Source organism: Anabrus simplex, chromosome 1 (genome assembly GCF_040414725.1).
Source record: "Anabrus simplex isolate iqAnaSimp1 chromosome 1, ASM4041472v1, whole genome shotgun sequence".
In the NCBI taxonomy this organism is placed as follows: Eukaryota; Metazoa; Arthropoda; class Insecta; order Orthoptera; family Tettigoniidae; genus Anabrus; species Anabrus simplex.
In genome coordinates, this window is record NC_090265.1 from 404,021,462 (window position 1) to 404,043,052 (window position 21,591).

The window sequence follows — 21,591 nt, forward strand, 5'->3', positions numbered from 1 at the left end:
TCATCTGCCAACATGTGTAGTGCCAACAGTAAAATTCGGAGGCGGTGGTGTTATGATGTGGTCGTGCTTTTCATGGAGGGGGCTTGCACCCCTTGTTGTTTTGCGTGGCACTATCACAGCACTGGCCTACATTGATGTTTTAAGCACCTTCTTGCTTTCCACTGTTGAAGAGCACTTCGGGGATGGCGATTGCATCCTTCAACACGATCGGCCCCCTGTTCATAATGCACGGCCTGTGGCAGAGTGGTTACTCGACAATAACATAGATTAATTTGTTGAATAACATCCCTTTAATGGACCGGCCTGTACAGAGTCCCGACCTGAATCCTATAGAACACCTTTGAGATGTTTTGGAACACCATCTTCTTGCCAGGCCTCACAGACCGACATCGCTACCTCTCCTCAGTGCAGCGCTCTGTGAAGAATGGGCTGCCATTCCCCAAGCAAACTTCCAGCAATTGATTGAACGTATGCCTGCGAGAGTGTAAGATGTCATCAAGGCTAAGGGTGGGCCAACACCATATTGAATTACAGCATTACCGAGGAGGGCGCCATGAACTTGTACGTCATGTTCAGCCAGGTGTCCGGATACTTTTGATCACATAGGGTATTTACTAGAAACATAGCCACTCATTCAGTCATTCTGTCAAGTCCAATTGCACTTAATTTTGCCAGTAGTCTCCCAATATCTACCCTATCAAATGGCTTAGATAGCTCAATCGTGAAACAGTCCATTTGACCTCCTGAATCCAGGATATCTGCTATATCTTACTGGAATCCTACAAGTTGAGCTTCAGTGAAATAAACTTTCCTAAACCCAAACTGCCTTCAATTGAATCATTTATTAATTTTGCAAACATGTCTAATATAATCAGAAAAAATGTTTTCACACACCTTACATGCAATGCATGTCAAACTAACTGGCCTGTAATTTTCAGTTTTATGTCTATCACCCTTTCCTTTATACACAGGAGCTACTATAGCAACTCTCCATTCATTTGGTATAGCTCCTTCATGCAAACAATAATCAAATAAGTACTTCAAATATGGTATATGCCCCCAAACCTTATCATTTCCAGCTGCTTTTCTACTTTTCAACTTTTGTATCTTACTGTAAATGTCATTGTTGTCATAGGTAAATTTTAATACTTTAGTATTAGTCACCTCCTATATCTGGACATTATTCTTGTAACCAAAAATCTTTACATACTGCTGACTGAATACTTCTGTCTTTTGAAGATCCTCGCATTCACACTCCCCTTGTTCATTAATGATTCGTGGAATATCCTTCTTGAAACCTGTTTCTGCCTTAATGTACCTATACATACTCTTCCATTTTTCACTAAAATTTGTTTGACTGCGAATTATGCTTGCCATCATGTTATCCTTAGCTGACTTCTTTGCTAGATTCAATTTCCTAGTAAGTTCCTTCAATTTCTCCCTACTTCCACAGCCATTTCTAACTCTATTTCTTTCCAACTTGCACCTTCTTCTTACTCTCTTTACTTCTGTTATAATATAGTGGATCTTTACCATTCCTTACCACCTTTGTAGGTACAAACCTATTTTCACATTCCTCAACAATTGCTTTAAACCCATTCCAGAGTCTGTTCACATTTTTATTTACCATTTTCTACCGATCGTAGTAGTTACTTTTAAAAACTCCCTCATGCCTGTTTTATCAGCCATATAGTACTGCCTAATAGTTGTAATTTTAATATCTTCCTTTCTTTCACATTTATTTTTAATACCACAAAAACTGCTTCGTGATCACAAATACCATCTATTACTTCAGTTTCTCTATAGAGCTCATCTGGTTTTACCAGCACCACCGATTCCAGAGGTTAATTTATATTTTCCTGCGTCGGGTTAAATTTTGGAAAGGCTATTATCATGTAAGTTTATAGCGAGAAGGTTATAATTTTTTTTACTGCTGCTTGAAATATGTTCTTATGATACATAATAGAACGATTAAGTTAGGTTGGAAGGTGCTGTTTGAGTAAGAAAACTGAAACGTTCGCCACAAAATGTGATCGATCATCTTCGGTACGGTATCATTTTCTTGCTATGTGCACTTGCGTGCTCACTTGCCGAAATTCAGAGGCAATGTTGAAGTTGATTTGTAATACCCGTCAACAGCTGTTCTGTAAAGAAAATTAGAAATCAATCACTACTGATCTGCATTTAGGGCAGTCGCCCAGGTAGCAGATTCCCTATCTGTTTTTTTCCTAGCCTTTTCTTAAATGATTGCAAAGAAATTGGAAATTTATTGAACAGTTATAAAGTTATGACTACAGTGATACAGAATATCATGTCAAGCCACCATAATTTCTTTAGCATGATATATTGTCATTACATGAAATGATGCTTTTGTTTTAAAACATTCTTGTTATTGTGTGAGATATCTCCTTCGTATTACCATTCAGAGGTTTAAAGCTGAATTTTATTAACTGGACAGATCATTAATAACTACAGTAGCACAATCATTTCGGAAATTAGGCCTACCATGGTGCAGGCTACATGTGATTATGATCCTTCCTTTGAATTTATATTTCAACACAAATGTTTCTTACATGTGAATAAGTTAATGGTATATTAGTTTATGTATCTATCTCTCTTGCATAATTTACAACACTGGTATCTCCTGTAACGACCTGAATGACCTTGTTGCATAATATCTCGGTGTAGTCAGCAATTTCTGCATTGGAGACGGGTGAATTTCATCCTGTAGGGTATTCACCCTAACCTCTCTCATATCTCTTCGAGTACTTTCCTCACGACTAGCTTAGATAACCTACACTGTTCCAAAAACTGCACTTTCTCCTTGAAACTTCCTGTCTCAGTATTTTTAAGGTAATTAGCAGGTGAGCACCGAACACAAAATCTCTTCCAGACTTTTTTTTTTTTTTTAACGTGACGTTAAACAGCTTAACGGAACGAGAGTGCTACCTTAAATTAATGGCGAGTTTAAGGGTGCATCAGTGTTAAGAAAGGTCCTTTCCAATACAAATTGCTGTCAGATATCAACATCCTTATTTTATCCAATTTTTTTTTTTTTAGACAACAACGGAGGAACTTTATTTCTGTTGCCAGAAGATGACTCTTTGTTGATCCAGTAAGCGTTGCTGCTTCCAGACCATTTACTGAGGCATTACACACAGATTTAAACATATGTTAAATCACTCTTTAAAGAGAAATATTTGATATGCAATACGCCATTTCACTCAAAAAATCATATTTTAACATGCTTATGTGAATGCTAGATAGTTCTCTGACACATCTGGTATCAGACCATAAAAATGTTGGAAAACTAGCTACATTTTTGTCATTCAGATTTTCATATTAACCACTAATCAAAAAGCACCTACTTTTAAAAATTACTATATACAACATATGCAGAATTTATTTTAGGTTTAAAAAATATGTAGTTCACTCACTGTATATACAGAAGGAAAAAAAAAAAAAGCACAAGAGAACTAACATTCAGAGCTGCACACAGTTCTGTTAGTCGCCGAGCACTACTCGGAGTCATTGTTGGGGTTTCCTTTCCCTGCCAGGCCTCATAGATCTCCAGAAATGCTGCAGTTTATGATAGCAAAAGATCAAAATTCAGGATTCGAACCAACATTGTCAAAATTGGGAAAGTACATACCTGAAATAGAAATGTCTGCTGCTGGGCTCTGTAATGCAGAGAGATGTTTATTACATGAAATAAACTTAGTCGTAAAGCCTGTATTGTCGTAAGTAACTACTTGGAAGATAGGAAACTTAAAAGGGTCCACCTTTTCAATACAAAAATGTTATAGTTTATTTACAACGTATATTTACACTTGGAACTAGTTTCGACGCTGTTTGGCGTCATCTTCAGCCAAAATGTGGGAAATAGGCTAGCATGAAGACATTTATATTACACAAGGCGTTACATTAAACAATACACATCTTACGAGGAGATAAAAACAGGGACGAATGTAGAAACAAATGAATCATTGAGAAAGCAAAAGTTATAAATATTAAAAATAACCTTAACCACACATCTTGCAGTGCGAAAATATTCGCCTTGAATGATTCCTGAATATAAAACGCACGCGCACACATTTCTGAAGAGCCAGCTGGCAGGAAAAAGTAAAGTGAAACCTTAAGAGTTCTTCTGAGAAGAGTTCATCATTTTTTCTATGTTCCGACTAACTAATGAAGTCTCCCTTGAGTTCCTGATAAACATACACAACAGGAAATTCTCCTTCACTCTCAACAATAGCTATAAAGACCAACGGTAAAGTGCATTTTAAATATTGTGCAGAGACGTGAAAGCATGAACTTGAACCGACTCGTAACAAAGCACAACACTTTCCTATACCGAATAAGCGCACAATTTTCATTCTTTTACTGGAAAACAACTTCATACATTGAAAGAAAAGAGCACCGGCACGCCATTGCACATATGCAACGCAACGCTAGGCATTCATGGGTTAAGTGCGTCCACTATTCGGGAGATAGTGGGTTCGAACCCCACTGTCGGCAGCCTTGAGGATGGTTTTCTGTGGTTTCCCATTTTCACACCAGACAAATGCTGGGGCTGTACTTTAACTCATTGTGGACTGTGGACGGCGTAAGACGTTTAAGCTTGCTCCTATGCTGCGGGCCGTGGACGGCGTAAGACATTTAATATTCCGCACGAAGCAATGCTGTTTATATTCGTCATCTATGCATTCTTAAGACTGGTTTACACGGGTAGAGTAGCGAGGCGAGTAGAGTAGATAGTAGAGTGGGATTCCGCTGTGGTAAAGTAATTCTACCACTATCCTTCCCCTTCCAGCGGAACCGAGCTCTGAGAGCTGGCGGAGAAGGCCGAAGATCCTAGATTTTTCAGTTGGCACGTCATTCGACTATTTCCATGTGTGTACTGCCGGTATTCCGTTGAGTAAACTGAGCATTTTTGTGCGTTTATTTGGCGGCAAAATGAAGTGTACGGAAGAAGAAACATGCAAATATGTAGAACTGTACTGCGAAAAAGAATGTTTATGGTACATAAACAGCATTATTTACAGAAACTTAAATATGAGACAGGCAGCTGAAGAGGACTTGATTACGAAAATGGGTAAAGAGGGTTTTGGTTTTATGGAACTTAAACAGAATTTTTTTTTTAAATATGATGTACCTACAACCAAGATCTGATGAAAATTCGTAAATCCAAGAAGTCTGGAGGTGGTGCCGCAGACATCTACACTCCCTCCCTTAAGTGGTTTAGTAAAGTATAATTTGCAAGGTAGTACTAAAAGCTGTCCGCCTCTGTGGTGTGGTTAGTGTGATTAGCTGCCACCCCCGGAGGCCCGGGTTCGATTCCCGACTCTGCCACGAAATTTGAAAAGTGGTACGGGGGCTGAAACGAGGTCCACGCAGCCTCGGGAGGTCAACTCAGTAGAGGTAGATTCGATTCCCACCTCAGCCATCTTGGAAGTGGTTTTCCGTGGTTTCCCACTTCTCCTCCAGGCAAATGCCGGGATGGTACCTAACTTAAGGCCACGGCCGCTTCCTTCCTTCTTCCTTGTCTATCCCTTCCAATCTTCCCATCCTCCACCAAGGCCCCTGTTCAGCATAGCAGGTGAGGCCGCCTGGGAGAGGTACTGGTAATCCTCCCCAGTTTATCCCCCGACCCAATGTGTCTCACTCCAGGACACTGCCCTTGAGGCAGTAGAGGCATTCAAGTGTCCCGCTCAGATCAGGTACTGAACGTGTTAATTAAGGCCATGGCCACTTCCTTCCCAGTCCTAGCCCTTCCCTGTCCCGTCGTCGCCATAAGACCTATCTGTGTCGATGCGACGTAAAGCCAATAGCAAAAAACAAAAAAAATCAGCAAGAAATCTTACAGTGCAAGGACTTTAAATTAGTGACAATAACTCGGACATTGAATGTGAGGGTTGTCTTCAGGGGAAGATGACATGTTAGCAGTTTCCAAAATGGTCTCAAAGGAAATCTGCCCCTGGTGAGCTCATACATATGGATGCATGTGGGCCCATGAAGGTTGAATCAAATGGTCATGTCAGATACCCCGTTGCATTCATCAACGACTCTTCACAATGGAGTGAGGTTAGTTTTTGCGAAAGAATAACGTAGTACTTCAAAGCCATGACTGATAACAGAATGGAGTACGTCAACAGGCAGTTTGGCGACTTTTTGAAGTGCTCCAGCATTAAAAGTTGATTGACAGTCCCGAACAATAGAACGAAGAATGAAGTAGCCAAACAGAAAATCCGCAACTTAGTTGAAATGGCTCGGTATCTACTGATCCAGTCTGGCCTTCCACCTTTGTTCTTGGCAGAAGCAGTGTCAACTGTGAATCACATCAGGAATCGCTGCCCAACTGTTGCATTGGCTGGAAATACGCCCTCTTTGAAGCGTGGATGAGGGAAAAACCAGATGTGGGGAACTTTCAGGAATTTGGTTCATTGATCTACTGTTTAAATTGAACCGAGAATATAGGCAAGTTTGAGCCCATGAATGAAAGGCCGTGTTCCTGTTGCGGACTCAAGGCCTTTAGAATTTGGATCCCTGAAGAACTATCTACAAGGATGAATACTGTACATAATATGTTAATAATATTTATTACATATTGGGACTAGTTTCGACCCTTGTATTGGATCATCTTCAGCTTTAAATTATAAATGGAAAAAAACATTATGTGCAACTTGCAGACACCAACACCTAATATAATACTAATGGCATGTCTTGAAACATTGGTAAAATATGTTGTGGTTACATGAGTCCATTAAAATTGATGTCTCTTGCACATACATCCAACACTTGTCACTTTTCCTTTTAAGAAAATCATAGCTTTAATATAAAACAGTACATTACGATGTGAATAATATACATCCAAAATAGGGGTTAATGTTACACATATCCTTTTAGTATACGTATTTGTTATGATGTTCTTTTGGTAGCTTTTATCTTGCATTATTGTTGCAGTTAAAAGATGGTCTGTATGTGATGGTCTTCAGATTTAACTATTGCTAATAAGAGTATGTAAACTGCCATTTTTGTGGTATTTATAGGGACATTCACAGTATGAATCTGTGGCTTTCTGATCTGGTGGGGTGATCTCTCAAATTGTTCCATATAAATTGAATGTTTAGAAAAGAAAAGTAAAGGAAAATTATATAGAAAATGGAACAATATAAAGAAAATGTATGAGATACATCTTTAGGTGCCTTATGAACTAGTGTGTAGATACAAAATACCAACACTAGACAGTTGGCTATTAGGGTATACAGGAATAGCTTACGGTAGTTTCTCTATTTTTTACAGTACACACAGTCAATCAAAGTAACAAATTTTCTCAATCAGGAGACTAAGAATTACGTTTTCTTGGCTGCCAAACTTTCCGTCTATGATTGAAGGTATTTTTTCTTGCCACTTTTCAACAATCTCCATATTAACGTTGAATGATTCTCTACAGATCGCTCCGAAAGCTTATACATGTGGCTTTCTGTTTCTTTCTACTCAACCATTCGAGGCTTTGAAATCTCCAACCTAATTCCGCCGCGAATTCTAACACTTTCGCTTGTATCGTTGGTCCTGACACAGGGACATTTTGACTTCTTATTTTACCAAACCACTCTAGGTTGCGTTATCGATGCATACTTATGTTTTGATACTATTCTAAGAAACTTGTAAATTGTAAAATGTAAAAAGCAGAGTGAATATTGTTGACAGCAGTACCAAATTCAACAATTCATGTGTACGTATTATGGCCGTTTCTGGAATGACAGTTATCTGTAGATGCATAATTATCGTTATCAGTGACTTAAGATGATGTAATGTTTAAAATGAGTTTCCGAAATAACAGTTACCATCTTCTTCACAGTTAACTGCACAGTGACTGATAACTGCAGCTAAACCTGTAAAACCAATTCCAACAAATACCGATATGCGGCGCCACTTCATTACTGTTTCGTACAAGGTCTTGTATTAGTTTCATGAACATTAGCAAGTTATAATGATCTGATTATAATATATTCAGTCATTCATTGTAGTGTTTACGTGCTTTCTTTTCTTTTTTACGTTACGGTAAATATCCTGCGTTTATGGTATTGTCGGTGGTATTACGATACTAGTTCATATCAACAAAATGGAATTATCGTCATCTTCCTCGTCATCATCAAATTCTGTGTCGTCAGAAGAAGATGATTTGGCACAAGAGTATACAGTTCAGCACATATACAAACGAGAAATTGCATTGAACGGTGCTTTGGAGTTCTTAAGAGACGGTTCGAGTGTTCAGGGCTTCGAAAAATCCATTTGATCACTTTAATGAAACCGAATTTCAGATGAGGTACAGGTTAAGAAAACAGATGAGTGATCAGGGTAGAACATCAAATTGGTCAAAAAATTAGACCTGAAACACACCAAAACCAATCTGTAACTTCATTACATCAAATTCTGATTACCCTAAGATTTCTGGCAACAGGAGCTTTCCAAATTTCACTAGATGTTGACATTATCCTACATAAATCAACAACATGTCACATATTGTTGAAGGTGCTCCCTCAAATTGCTGCTTTGCGGGACAAATTTATTTACATGCCAAGAAACCCAGTAAAAATTACAGAAACAAAAAGAACCTTCCATAGCATTTCTGGCTTTCCTTCTGTAATAGGATGCATTGATGGGACACACGTGAAGATTCAGTCTCCGGGTGGTGAAAATGCAGAACGGTACAGAAATAGAAAATCCTACTTTTCCTATAATGTTCAAGTAGTCTGCAATAAAAATCTGCGCATCATGGATATTGTTGCTCGCTGGCCAGGTTCTACCCATGACAGCACAATCTCAGATTTGTTCGAGGAGAATTTCCCAACTCTTTTTTGCTTGCAGACAGTTCATACCAGCAGAAGAAATTAATTCTTATGCTGATTCTAAACCCTCAGATTATTGCGTAAGAACGATGCAATTCAGCACATATATGAACAAGAAATTGCATTGAACGGTGCTTTGGAGTTCTTAAGAGGGTTTCCTATTCTGGCTTTGGGATTTTGCACCAAACGACAAACAGCTTTAACAGCAATATTGGCATCTGCTATATTACGCAACTTACCGATAGAAGAAAAAGAGGATATGCCAGTCACGGAAATGGATGCAGATTACGACGTCCCAGTACCCACAGGAACCCTACCTGATAATGAGGGCAATGAATGCTGTTCATGCTGCAATTGTGGAAAGCATTTTCAGATAATGCAAATATGAAACATTCATATTCTAATATAAATTGATGTATTAGACTATAGATTATCACAAGTTATAGTATATTAACATAGGCTAATTTTCAGATTAATATGGCACCCAAAAAAGGAAAATAGTATTTGTTTTTGATTGTTTTCACATCATTTCAAATTGTTTTTATTTTATTTTGTAATAAAGTTCCTTAATTTTACATTCATATTCTTGTTTTTCCAACTCCTTAAGAACAGTTTTCTTTTGGATGTCCAATATTTTACATTTTTTATAATGCTCTACTTCCTTCATTTCAAGTTCTTCATCTATATCAGTTTTGACTTTCTTTCTATTTACATTGCTCTCACTGACACTGTGGACATAATCTGATTTTCTTTTAGGTGCTGGCTTAGGCCTAGGGAGGGCTGGAGTCGACAACATTTCGTTCACTACATTTACGTCCACCTTATTATTGGCTTCAGTCACTGATTTCACTTGGATGGTGTCATCTGTCCCAGCTGTTTCACTTACAACCTCCTCGGAACATGACGCCTCTACTGTAGACATGTCTTTGAATACGGGACAAAACAGAACTTGAATCAAATGGATTTTCATCTGGTTCAAATTGATCTTTCAGTGCACCGATAATCTTAAGATCTATTTCGTCAGCCTTTAAACGGTGATGTGAGGTCTCATATACTCCCAAGAAATATAAAACATCTGGACTTCTTTAATTATAAATCTTGCAGGGAGCTGTAGTTTGTTACCTTCTTATCTGTGTCAAAACACTTCATACCCTAGGTCAGGGTTTGCTGACTACGATTAAAATTCTCAAGTGGACTGCCAGAGCTCACATCACCAGTTAGGAGAAAATTTTTGTCAATGCATGTTGCATGGCCCGTGTAAATAAAACATATCAAATGGCTTGTCCATTCCAGTTATTAAGACAGTTTCCTCAGTTTGACGGGCGCATTAGGGAACTACTAAGAAAAATGTAATGATATGGCTAATTTCTTTCGGCTGTTGTAGATTGCAGTTTGTAACGCTGTTTTGTTGTTTAAATTGTAGCCTGAAAGACCGGAAAAAAGTGGATTTCTTGAAGGGTTTGGGAGCTGATCAGGTAAAATTACATATATATTCTTTTTTTTTTTTTTTTTTACGTTGCAGAGACACAGATAGGTCTATGGCGACGATATTCGTAATAATAAAAGGGAGTGTTTGTCTGTCTGCGTCTGTGCGCGATGCCCAGCAAAATGTACAGCATGCAGAGATCTGAAATTTTGAACATAGACGGAAAGGGGTTCGAATGCATCTCGAAGCTGGAATTTTCCTTTTTGCTTTCGTTGGTGAGTTATGAACGAAAAACCATCGGAAAAAGTGCATTGGGATATGACAATCCCAACGTGCTGTCACCAAGATTAAATGCATAGAGTTACTGTCGCTAGGCAACGTACATATGGTAGGTAGAGAACACAATATTCAAGGAGCCATTTTACGTCCAGGTCGTAGGAAATCGTTTTTGGTCTTATATGGTGTGAGGGCATATGACGCTGTTGGTGCTCTGCAATGAAAACGGCTCTGAAACTGATGACGAATATTATTGAAGCCACCATCATTGCTGAGCATGCTGCGGGCGAAGTAGTATTCCTCGGACTGTAAATCCATTGAATAGGAAGCCATTTTCGGTCCACGACACGAGGAGCCATCAGCCTGTAATGTTCGGAAATGTTTGGGTGTATGTGTTCGAAGCCCAGTCAAATCTACGGCACACAGAGATCTGAAATTTTGACATAGGACAATCGTTTAAAGTTATAGGACTCCATCTTCGAAAAACAGTGCTTTTGCCATTGTCAACTGTACATGGATTGTTCAAGAGTTCGAAAGGCAAACACAATACAGTATAGGCCTACATCTGACCTCCAAGTGGAAGGACATTAATATAGTTTATTCCGAAGCTCTATAAGGAAACAAATTTTGTGTTATATAATATGGTCTTTTACATGGTTTTAATATTATTTGTACCATCCATCAACCCGGTATCTTAAGCATTGAAAGTAACAATTTAATTAATATATTTCATGCAATTTACGTCAAAAATGATCTGAGTTAATAAATATAATGTTTAAATAAATAGTTTAGAAACATCTGACGGTTGAATTAATAAACGCGGGCAAAGCTGCGGGCACATGCTAGTTACATATAGAAGAAAAGTGCAAGTTGCCAGTTTGTTCGCAGTGTACTAAAAAAAAAAATTTGCACCAGTTGCATCGAGGACGAACGAGTGTCGCATCATCAGTACAGAGCTTCAGTGCCGGAATGATAGGTTTCAAAGAGTGCTACACGTTTTCATTTATAGGATTATATTTGTTTACGCTTGTTTTGTTCTGAATCAGTGAAAAGTGATCTGTTCGGTAATTTGAAGATTTTTAGTGACAGCAATCAAGGTGAAATTTACGAGGATATCTACGTACTCTGAGTAACAAAGAAGGGAATATATTTTTTTGCTTTATTAAGTCCTACATATATCCATATTATGAGAGGTTTTTACATGCTGAATCCGATAAAATAATAATAATAGTACTTGTATAAGATGTCGAATGTTTCTCATTGCACTCTATTTTTGTCAGAAGTCTCAAGAGACCTCACGTCACCAGTGCATGTTACCAGTTAGAGGATATATCAATACTTACCCTGTCTTCATTATTGTGCTTTCTTGCTTTCCTTTTCATAATGAAATACAGTTCTTTTAACTGTCCTTCTGTCTGGCTGGATGCATTGAATACTACATAAGTCCTCCCAAGAACTTTTTTTCTGAGCTATTGTTGCACCATCAGTATTCTTATTCTCAATCAGTTCTTTTCTTTGAAGAACGAGGCCTATTAACAACTTCCTATCGAAAGGACTGAAATTTTTCGCACGTTTAAAATTATCAGACATTTCCGTATTGTGTTGCACCAAATAGCTACTATCATTCACTGTTTTTGTTGCACCAAATAGCTACTGTCATTCACTGTTTTCTTATAACCGCATTGCGATTGAGATCTCTGTGTAGATATTTGCCAACCAATTTTCATTATTGAAAACTTCTGCTAATAAAAGTAACTAGATATTACCAAAATAACCGTAAAAATTTTGTGTAGAGACATCTATTGTAGGATGAGAGATACTAAACATGACGATAACTGTACTGTTTATTGCCAGGGCTTATAAATCTGGATTTAAGGTTCCGGAAACTCGTTAAAGTTAACAGCACAATGAAAGTTACAAGCGCATTTAGGTAACTCACAGGTAACTGTGGTGTACCAGAAACCGGCCACTAGTCTATAATGTTAAAGGATTAATAACTTAAAATTTAAACATTATCTACCTATCTAAAAACAAATATGATACAAGGAACAAATCATACTTTACAAGATATCCTTATTTTGCCTTTTGTGTCCATGCACGTACCTAGGAGCTTCGTATCTTGTCAGCGTACACAAAGAAATTCTGCGAGAGTACATACTATTTTACAATAACAGCTCTGTTGAAATAATAAATTTAATACCAGACAAGATTTTATTTTGATAGTAAAGGAGCATCGCAGGATATTATTTGTGTCATTTAAATGAGAAGAATATTGGAGTTATTTCCATGTTGGTAATACTTTCTTTATAAGAAGTTTCCTCAACACCCAAACGTTTGCACTTAACATGAATTTTTGTTCTATAGCTTATATAATGCGGCCTTGATTATTTAATAAAAATGGTAATAACATTAATATCAAAGCAGAAATTGCATGGAGTGTCTAGGGGTTATGTATTATTGCATGCGCATTGCAGTAGTTCAATTTCTATGAAACACTTCTCCGCCTTGTCAATACTTTACATTGTATTATAATTACCTAACCATACATGTAGAAATTTCAAGAATAGAGCAGAAAGTATTTAATAATTTTATGAATTGAAAATTATTCTATTTTTTAAGTGTTTACTAAATGACAAGTAAGTGTAAGTGAACAGTTTAGACATAAAGAAATATTTTAACGATTTCAAGATTTATGTATAATTTGTTTTGTTGATGACTGTATTGTACAAATGTATCAAGTCCAAGTATTTAGTTTGGTGTTTTGGCACCGCTGAAGAAGAAAGTAGTAGCTTTCAAAACGTACGGTAGTATGGTGTTTTGGCACCGCTGAAGAAGAAAGTAGTAGCTTTCAAAACATGTACGGTAGATAATTATAATAAAATGTTAAGTATTGACAGGGAGGAGAGTGTTTCGTAGAAATTGAATATAAGTCAATATGAACAAGATTGAACCAACATGGTTGAAATAATCAATTCTTGCAATAGTTCAGCGACACCAAACTGGGAATTAAACATATAAAGTGGGAGATTATACTCAGCTCGAAAAATAAGGCGCCATGGTGACCTGGCGCCGAGGATTTGTCGTGCCCTGCAGTAGAGGATTCTGCGGATGGTACAAGGAATAGGACATAGAATATTCAGAGGCAATGTTTCAGTCACAATCCTGCTTGAAAGGAAAGAAGAGCGATAATATCAAAAGAGGATATCATGGCAACAATTGATGTATTAATTACCCTTTGAAGTTCCGATATTTTCATCTGTGAGACGTTGCTTATAGATAATGTGGTTCCAGACCATGAACATTTTATATTCATAATATAAGAAAAACATTTTTAACCATTAAAAAGTGTCCCATATAAGGAGATTATTGACCTTCTAGGATTGAACATCTCAGTTCTTTGGCCAATGTACAATACAATACCATAAATAAAGGAATTGGGGGGGGGGGGGATTATAATATGTTTAGTATAGAGTAGAATAGGATATCATAGTGTTTTAACACCAGTGCCAGTGAGCTTGCATTCAGGAGATAGAGTGGGTTCGAACCCCACTGTCGGCAGCCGTGGAGATGGTTTTCCGTGGTTTCCCATTTTCACACCAGGCAAACGCTGGCGCTGTACCTTAAGGCCACAGCAGCTTCCGTCATCACTATAAGACCTATCAATCTGTGTTGGTGCAACTCAAAGCAGAAACTTAAAAAAATAAAAAAATACTAAAAGAATACAATTACCAGAAATACTCAGTAGCTTATTTGTTCCCATGATGAGCAAATGAGGGACCAGAAATCGTGCAATGCTAATCCCTATTGTCTTATATTGCTTCTTGAACTGCTTTTGTGAAAGACTTATCCTGTAATTTTTTGTTTTCCTATGCATTGTTTTTGTATTTTTAATCAACTGATGATGACGACTGAGATTGGTGGTCGAAACTGGCACCGCTTTTAACCAAATAAGAATGTAACACTACATTTCTTTTTTACTTGTATTGAATAGGTTGAACTACTTTATTTCTTGTTTCAATTTAATTGTGATGCAGTTCAATACGGAACATTATGAAATTTTTATCTTTAAACTAAGTGTACCTCACAGTAACTCTCCCACAGAAAGTTTTCAGTGTTGTTAGGAAAAATCAGACAGAATTCAGGCCTACATTTCAGGGGGGGAAGTATGTTTCAAGAAAACCTACACTGAAAAGCAGCTGCTGGGTGCGAAACAAGCTACAAAGAATTTTTTATCGCAGAACTAACAGTTAATGAGAAAATTTTATTGTGTAATATGATATATTTTAGAACAGATTGCTGTTGGAAAGAGCAAACGGAATGATTTGAATTTGACTCGTAAACAGTTTGGGAGGAGAGGGAGGGCGATGCACAAGTTAAAAATGGGATTACTGTTAACCCATTTCAAAGGTTGGCACATCTGCAATTGTGTGTGGCATTGCAAGCAAAGATGGAGAATGACAAGTTTGCCACTTGTATTCAGTAACAAGGCAATTTTCCACTTTTCTGGTGTAATCCGTCATCACAATACGGAAGAACATCAGGTAATGTCTCAGTTACAGTGAGAGAGTGAGGATAGTACCTTCGTTATCCAGTACGATGGAACATTGCCGAATTTTCATTCCAGCATACATGCTTACCTTAATGCTACTGTACCTAAATCCTGGATCTCTCTCTAGATGAGGACTTTGCTTTTACATCATGGCACCCTGATGTTCTGCTCTATGGCTCATGACTATGCGCTATAGGATTATGTCTGTATTCCTCTTTTACCAGATTTGACAAACAGTCGCAGGTGTATTGTATTTTTAACCTTCATTTATTGCAGTATATTTGACAGGTACTGGATTATAGGACTGATGTCTATTGAATCCGCAAAGGTGCACATATCAGTCATTTGCAAGGTTGGAAAAAGTACTTGTATTTTTCCTTTCTCTATTTGAATATGTTTATTTCCTGAACTCTAAAATAAAATGGGGATTTATTTATTTATTAATTCTGTATAAACAAGCATTTCTCATTAATTTCTCTTTTATGTATACCAGAACATTAGTTTATACAATACAATATAAAGACTGTCATCCTTAAATTATAATTTCCTGTGTATTGTGAAATAACTGCAATTATTTCACATACATTAATCAACATCCTATTGTCAGAGTTCTTTCATTTATATTATATGAGGAGATTTTTTGTTTATTTTTTCACAGATTTCTTCTCTGTCTAACAGTAATTTAGCTCTTGACTATGCTGATTTCTGAAGCTTTTATTATGTTCTTTTCTTGTTCCATTGTCCAGAAATATCAGATTATGTGAAAGCAGTGCGGAAGAGTCCTTCTGTTCCATTTGATGCTGCCAGAAAACCAATTCAGGGAGTGCTCAAACCATCACCTTTCAGCAGTCCAATTAACCCATTTTATAGACGTTCGGGAAGGAAACTCTCCAGTATATTATAAAAATGAGAATTTTGTATAGGATTTTAAATTATAGATTTATAAATATTTTAAATTATATCAGATTGTCTACTTTGTTTAGATTGCATTATTAAAGGTTAATTATAATCTTTTTGTTCTGATGTAATGACCTGTTTTGCCATTTTATTTATTTAATACATGTTGTTTCTAATTTTATAATTAGAACTGTAAAAGGTGCTCTACCAAAAACAAAAGTTAAACATATGGTGTCACTTTTATTACAAATTTTATTTGAATAATAGATATTCATGCAGACTTATCAGCACCTACGTATTTTGGATGTTGTAAAACAAACATTTTAAATAAAAGATTTTTTAAAATTTTTGTGTGTGTTTTCATCTTACTGTTTTTAGTATAACAAATTTTCCTGCTATACTGTATATATAAACAGTATTTCATACCAATTGTAACATACAGACTAGAAACGCTGGTAACTAATAAGAGCGAAGATAGTAAGATCCAAACAGTAGAAATGACATTTTTAAGAACATCAGTTAAAAAGACAAGAAGAGATAGAATCCAAAATATGAAAATCAGAGAAGAGCTAAATATAGAACTGTTAGTGCAGAACATACAGAAAGTAAGACTGAGATGGTTCAGACATGTAAAATGAATGGGATAGGAACGGGTAGCAAGAACGGAATTTGAAAGAGAAGTTAAGAGAAAGAGACCCGTTGGAAGACAAAGAAGAAGGTGGATGGATCAGATTTGGAAGGACATTAGAGAAGCTGGATTGGATGTGGTGGAAGTAATGGAGCAGGAAAAGTGGAAGGACAGAAAGTAGTGGGGGAGGCTTGTTAACCACACCTGGGCAACTGCAGTGGGACATTGATGATGATGATGATGGGAGAGTAAAAGATATGAGAAAGAAACTTGATGGGGGGCAATCAGATTTACAGTCGTTTCCACAATTTTTCATCAAATCTAGATGAAACTTGGCACACTCATTTAAAATGACCTAAAGCATTTCTGTGAACAGTCAATCAGTCACTACTGATTGCTCAGGTGGCAGGTTCCCTATCTGTTGTTTTCTTAAACGATTTCAAAGAAATTGGAAATTTACTGAACATCTTCCTTCGTAAGTTATTCCGGTCCCTAACTCTCCTTCCTGTAAATGAATATTTGCCCCAATTTGTCCTCTTGAATTCCAACTTTATCTTCATATTCTGATCTTTCCTACTTTTAAAGACACCACTCAAATTTATTCGTCTACTAATGTCATTCCACGCCATCTCTCCACTGACAGGTCGGAACATACCGTTTAGTCAAGCCGCTCATCTCCTTCCCACTCTTCCCAGCCCAAACGTTGCAACATTTTTGTAACGCTACTATTTTGTCGGAAATCACCCAGAACAAATCGAGCTGCTTTTCCTTGGATTTTTTTTTTCCAGTTCTTGAATCAAGTAATCCTGGTGAGTGTCCCATACTCTTTGAGGTATTACCAGAGACGTGTACCATCTCCTTTACATCCTTAGAATGTTTAAGGGCCACTGTGGTAATTTTATTTTAAGTTATTTAGATTTTAACTTTTTATACACCACTATAATTTTTCATATGCCATCAGATTAAAATATATTAATAATCTATACAATTATTAGGTCTTTAAAGTGCAGTAACTCTTTCTGGATATTTTTGTTGATTTTCTGTAATTTTTGCACTTAATGATAATTTTTCTGTGATTTGTTTTGAATATTTTAATGCAAAAAATTGTTCCTATTTTTCATCGAATTAAAAGGCTACTACACTTCAGGCTTTACTGGATGACTTGTGTTCAAAATGTTATGAAATTCCACCAAGCAGTCTTGTGATGGGGGATTTTACCTTAATTATGAAAAATGTGAAATTCAGACATTCAAGGACAACTTTCTTTATAAAGTTTTAAGAGTATACCTCTCCTAAAACCGCCCATAACCGTACACCTCTTCTTAATTAGCATCCTCTGCTGCTCTCTTGTCCGCTCTGATCAATAACAAGAGGATAAATGCTGCTGCTGCTGCTGCTGCTGCTGCTGCTGCTGCTGCTGCTGCTGCTGCTGATCAATAACAAGAGGATAAATGCTGCTGCTGCTGCTGCTAGTCGCTTTCGACTCTCCGTGACCCCATAGACCAAAGTGCGCCATTTCTTCCTGTCATGAACTATTTTCCGAAGTCTTTCTAAATTGAGAGCCGTGGCTTCCTTGATGCCATCAATCCACCTCATCCGTTGTCGCCCTCTTCTCCTGTTACCATCAGTCTTCCCCAGCATTAAGGTCTTTTCCAGTGAATCATGTTTTCTCATAATATGACCGAAGTACTTTAGTTTTTGTCTGAGTATTTGACCTTCCAGTGAACAGCCTGGGTTGATTTCCTGTAATATGGACTTATTAGACCTCTTCGCAGTCCACGGAATTCTAAGGAGTTTTCTCCAACACCATAGTTCAAATGCGTCTATTCTTCGACGCTCAGCCTTTCTTACTGTCCAGGTTTCGCTTCCATACATTGCTACTGGAAAGACCATAGCCTTCACTATACGAATCTTCGTTCTTAAAGGTACGTCTCTACTCTTGAAAATGTTATCAAGGTTGGCCATTGCCTTCCTCCCAAGGAGCAAGCGTCTCTTAATTTCATGGCTGCAATCGCTGTCAGCAGTTATTTTGGAGCCCAAGTAGATGAAACTAGAAACAACCTCCATTGTTCCATTGCTTCCTGTAAATCATTGTTGGAAGTTTCACTGATAAAACTGTGTAAAAAGACCCTCTTTCATTGCCACAGAGGCTGTGGCATACTGCAGTGCATGATTCTTTAATTTTTATATATAATTTGTAGTTTGAATTTCAATGTAATTTTTTATATATATATATATATATATACCTTCAAGAAAACCAATAAAAAGAAATTGTGTTTTCTAGCTACATCCCCCTTTACAGAGTGGGAAGATAATAGAAAGAAGTAGTTAAAATGATAAGAGATGAGAAGTGTGAGTAATTGAAATGCATTGAAAAATATTTCAAATTACTTCTGAATCTCAACTGGAACATATGGGAGGAGGAAACGGAGGAAGGAGAAGCATATTCAGAGATCCTGAAGAACAATGGAAAAAGGGAAATCCTTTGGGGAGGTAAAACATACAATAAAGAAAATGCATTCTTCGGGAATATCAATTCTCAGTGGCATTTTTTTCCATCTATAATGATGATGTTTGTTGTATAAAGGGAACTAACAACTAGGTTATTAGCCCTCTGCCTTTCCGGGGATGATATACGGATTTAACTACACAGATCAAAGACACAGATAAGCGACAAAACGTGAATTTTACAGGAGACGATAAAAACGATTAGCGAATTGAATACTTACAGTTTGGACAGTTTCTGTTTTCATTCCACTCCAGAAATGAATTTTTCACCTCATTGTCATATATTAGGTTACGTATTTATTCAATCGTAGCAAAAAGGAACTTATTTTAAATTTATGAATATTGCTTACAATTGTTTGCCAGTCGTTGTCAAGTGCATTGTTTAACAAAGTGGTCCTCTTACAATAGCTTTTGTAGCGCTTACAATATTTTGGAGGGATTGGTTTGAAGGCATGAGAATATGATAGAGATGTTGATTCCCATAGGGAACCTGAAATATTTGTTCCAAATGAGTAAATAAGAGATTTTCTTAAGTGATTGTATTTATTATTTATTTAGCACATGATGAATACAGTATTATATACAGTATGTACAACAACCATCTCAAGTTCATAACTAAAGTTCCATATCAAAAGTTGAGAGCCAGGAAAGAGTTTCGCTTGAGACTCGGTGTAAGTCTCTATAGAACTTCTATAAGAACGCAAAAGACACTCAAATGCAATGTGATCCACTGTCTGCTCCTCTTCTCCGCAGTCACATTGCGGTGATGTCTTCCATCCCCATTTAAAGAGAGTGGCTCCCATCTACTTTGGCCAGTCCTGGTTCGGTTTAGCATCTTCCACTGCTGTCTGGGAAGGAAAAATCCATCTGGGCACTTGCAGGGGTTCTTAATGATGCAATGATGTGGTAACAGGGATTGCTGTTGCCATTGTTCTTTCCAGGCATCCGCTACATTAAAGGAGGAGTCCTGTAGATTCATTGCAGTATGCCAAGAAGGGTGTCTGGAGTTCAGTTGTTTAACTGGAGAAGCTGCTATGTCAGAATGAATAGGGAGGTGAGGATTATTTTCTATTTTCTTCCATAGGTTAAGCCAGGGCCTCTCAGGGTGCATGCACTGTGCACGGTGCAAAAGATGACTTCACTTGGTCGCCCAGAGTGCAGACCCCCCATTCCTCGATTTAGAGCAATAGGACTGTCTCTCTCTTTCCCCACGCCTGTCTCGCTCGCTCCCCCTGTCTCCCTCTTCCTCACTTGCTATGTAGCACTCCAAATCCGAGCCGAGTAGCCCAGAGACGAAGCGTTGGTCCAAGCCGAATGGAACCGATGCACAGTGCACAGAGCTCTTGTACCTCGATTTGCGCTCGTGAGATTTTGGGCATTTGAGAGGCCCTGGGTTAAGCTGTGACTGTGATCTTAGGGACAGAGGTGGTATGTGGCTTAGGGTGGGAAGCCAGTGTGTGTTAGTTGGTCAGATGTACGCTGTAATGATACACATTGCTTGGTTCAGCTATGTGTCTACTAGTTCAGTGTGAGCACTGTTAAGCCAGGTTGAGCAGCAATATTCAGTGATGAAATAAGAAAGTGCAAGAGCAGTGGATCTCAGGATTTGAGCATTAGCACGCCAGGATGTACCTGCCAGCTTTTGAAGGTCTTGACCTTGGCTGACACATTACAGAGGTGATTCTTGTAGGTCAAGGACCTGTCCAGGGTGACTCCCAGGTATTTTGGGTTGCTACAGTACTGTAGATTCTCTCCTCTGAATGGTATGGTTGATTTTTACCCAGCACTTCTATTCTGCAAGTGGAAGGTAGACACAACAGTTTTCTAAGGGTTTGGTCTAAGTTGTTCTGACAAAAGTGTCTAGAATCTTTAAGTCATCGACTCAGACTCATCGAAGCGTTGGTGTTGGGTGACTAATGCAATGTCATCTGCGTAGATGAATTTTCTGGATTTGGTTACTGGGAGGTCATATGAGTACAGGTTGAATAGTAGAGGGGCCAATACCAAGCCCTGAGGGAGTCCACCATTTATCTTATGTACTTTACTTCTGGAGTCTTCTGAAAAAATCTGCAAGTATCTATTATTATTATTATTATTATTATTATTATTATTATTATTATTATTATTATTATTATGATTTATTTATTTTCCTTGTACATGTACAATTTAGGGGTGGTACATGGAGAAAGGGCAAGCCCCACATACACGGAAGTGCCTCCATCTCCACATGTGTACATAAACTCTACTGAATATTTACATACAAACTTATGTAGACAATTTTAAATTTACATATTTACACTACAAACACTGTACCCTTAAGAATAATAATTATCTTGATTCATCCTGAAAATATTAAAGAACACCCAGCCATTTATACTCTCACTCAGACCCCTGTATACACACTCATTCACAACCACTGAGTAACGTGGAGAGTTTCAGGCAAGGGATGATGCTG

The 21,591-nt window shown here is 37.6% G+C and overlaps 1 protein-coding gene across 3 annotated transcripts in view; it reads left to right on the top strand.

Annotated features, from left to right (window-relative positions):
• Nnp-1 (Ribosomal RNA processing protein 1 homolog Nnp-1) overlaps positions 1 to 16,335 on the top strand; it is a 112,750-nt gene extending 96,415 nt beyond the window's left edge. For all 3 annotated transcript variants that reach the window (XM_067135050.2, XM_067135053.2, XM_067135051.2), the window contains one exon: positions 15,850 to 16,335. In XM_067135050.2, the coding sequence (XP_066991151.2) occupies positions 15,850 to 16,007 (158 nt within the window). In that variant the 3' untranslated portion in view covers positions 16,008 to 16,335. The remainder of the gene's footprint in view (positions 1 to 15,849) is intronic.
• Positions 16,336 to 21,591: the final 5,256 nt, after the last annotated feature.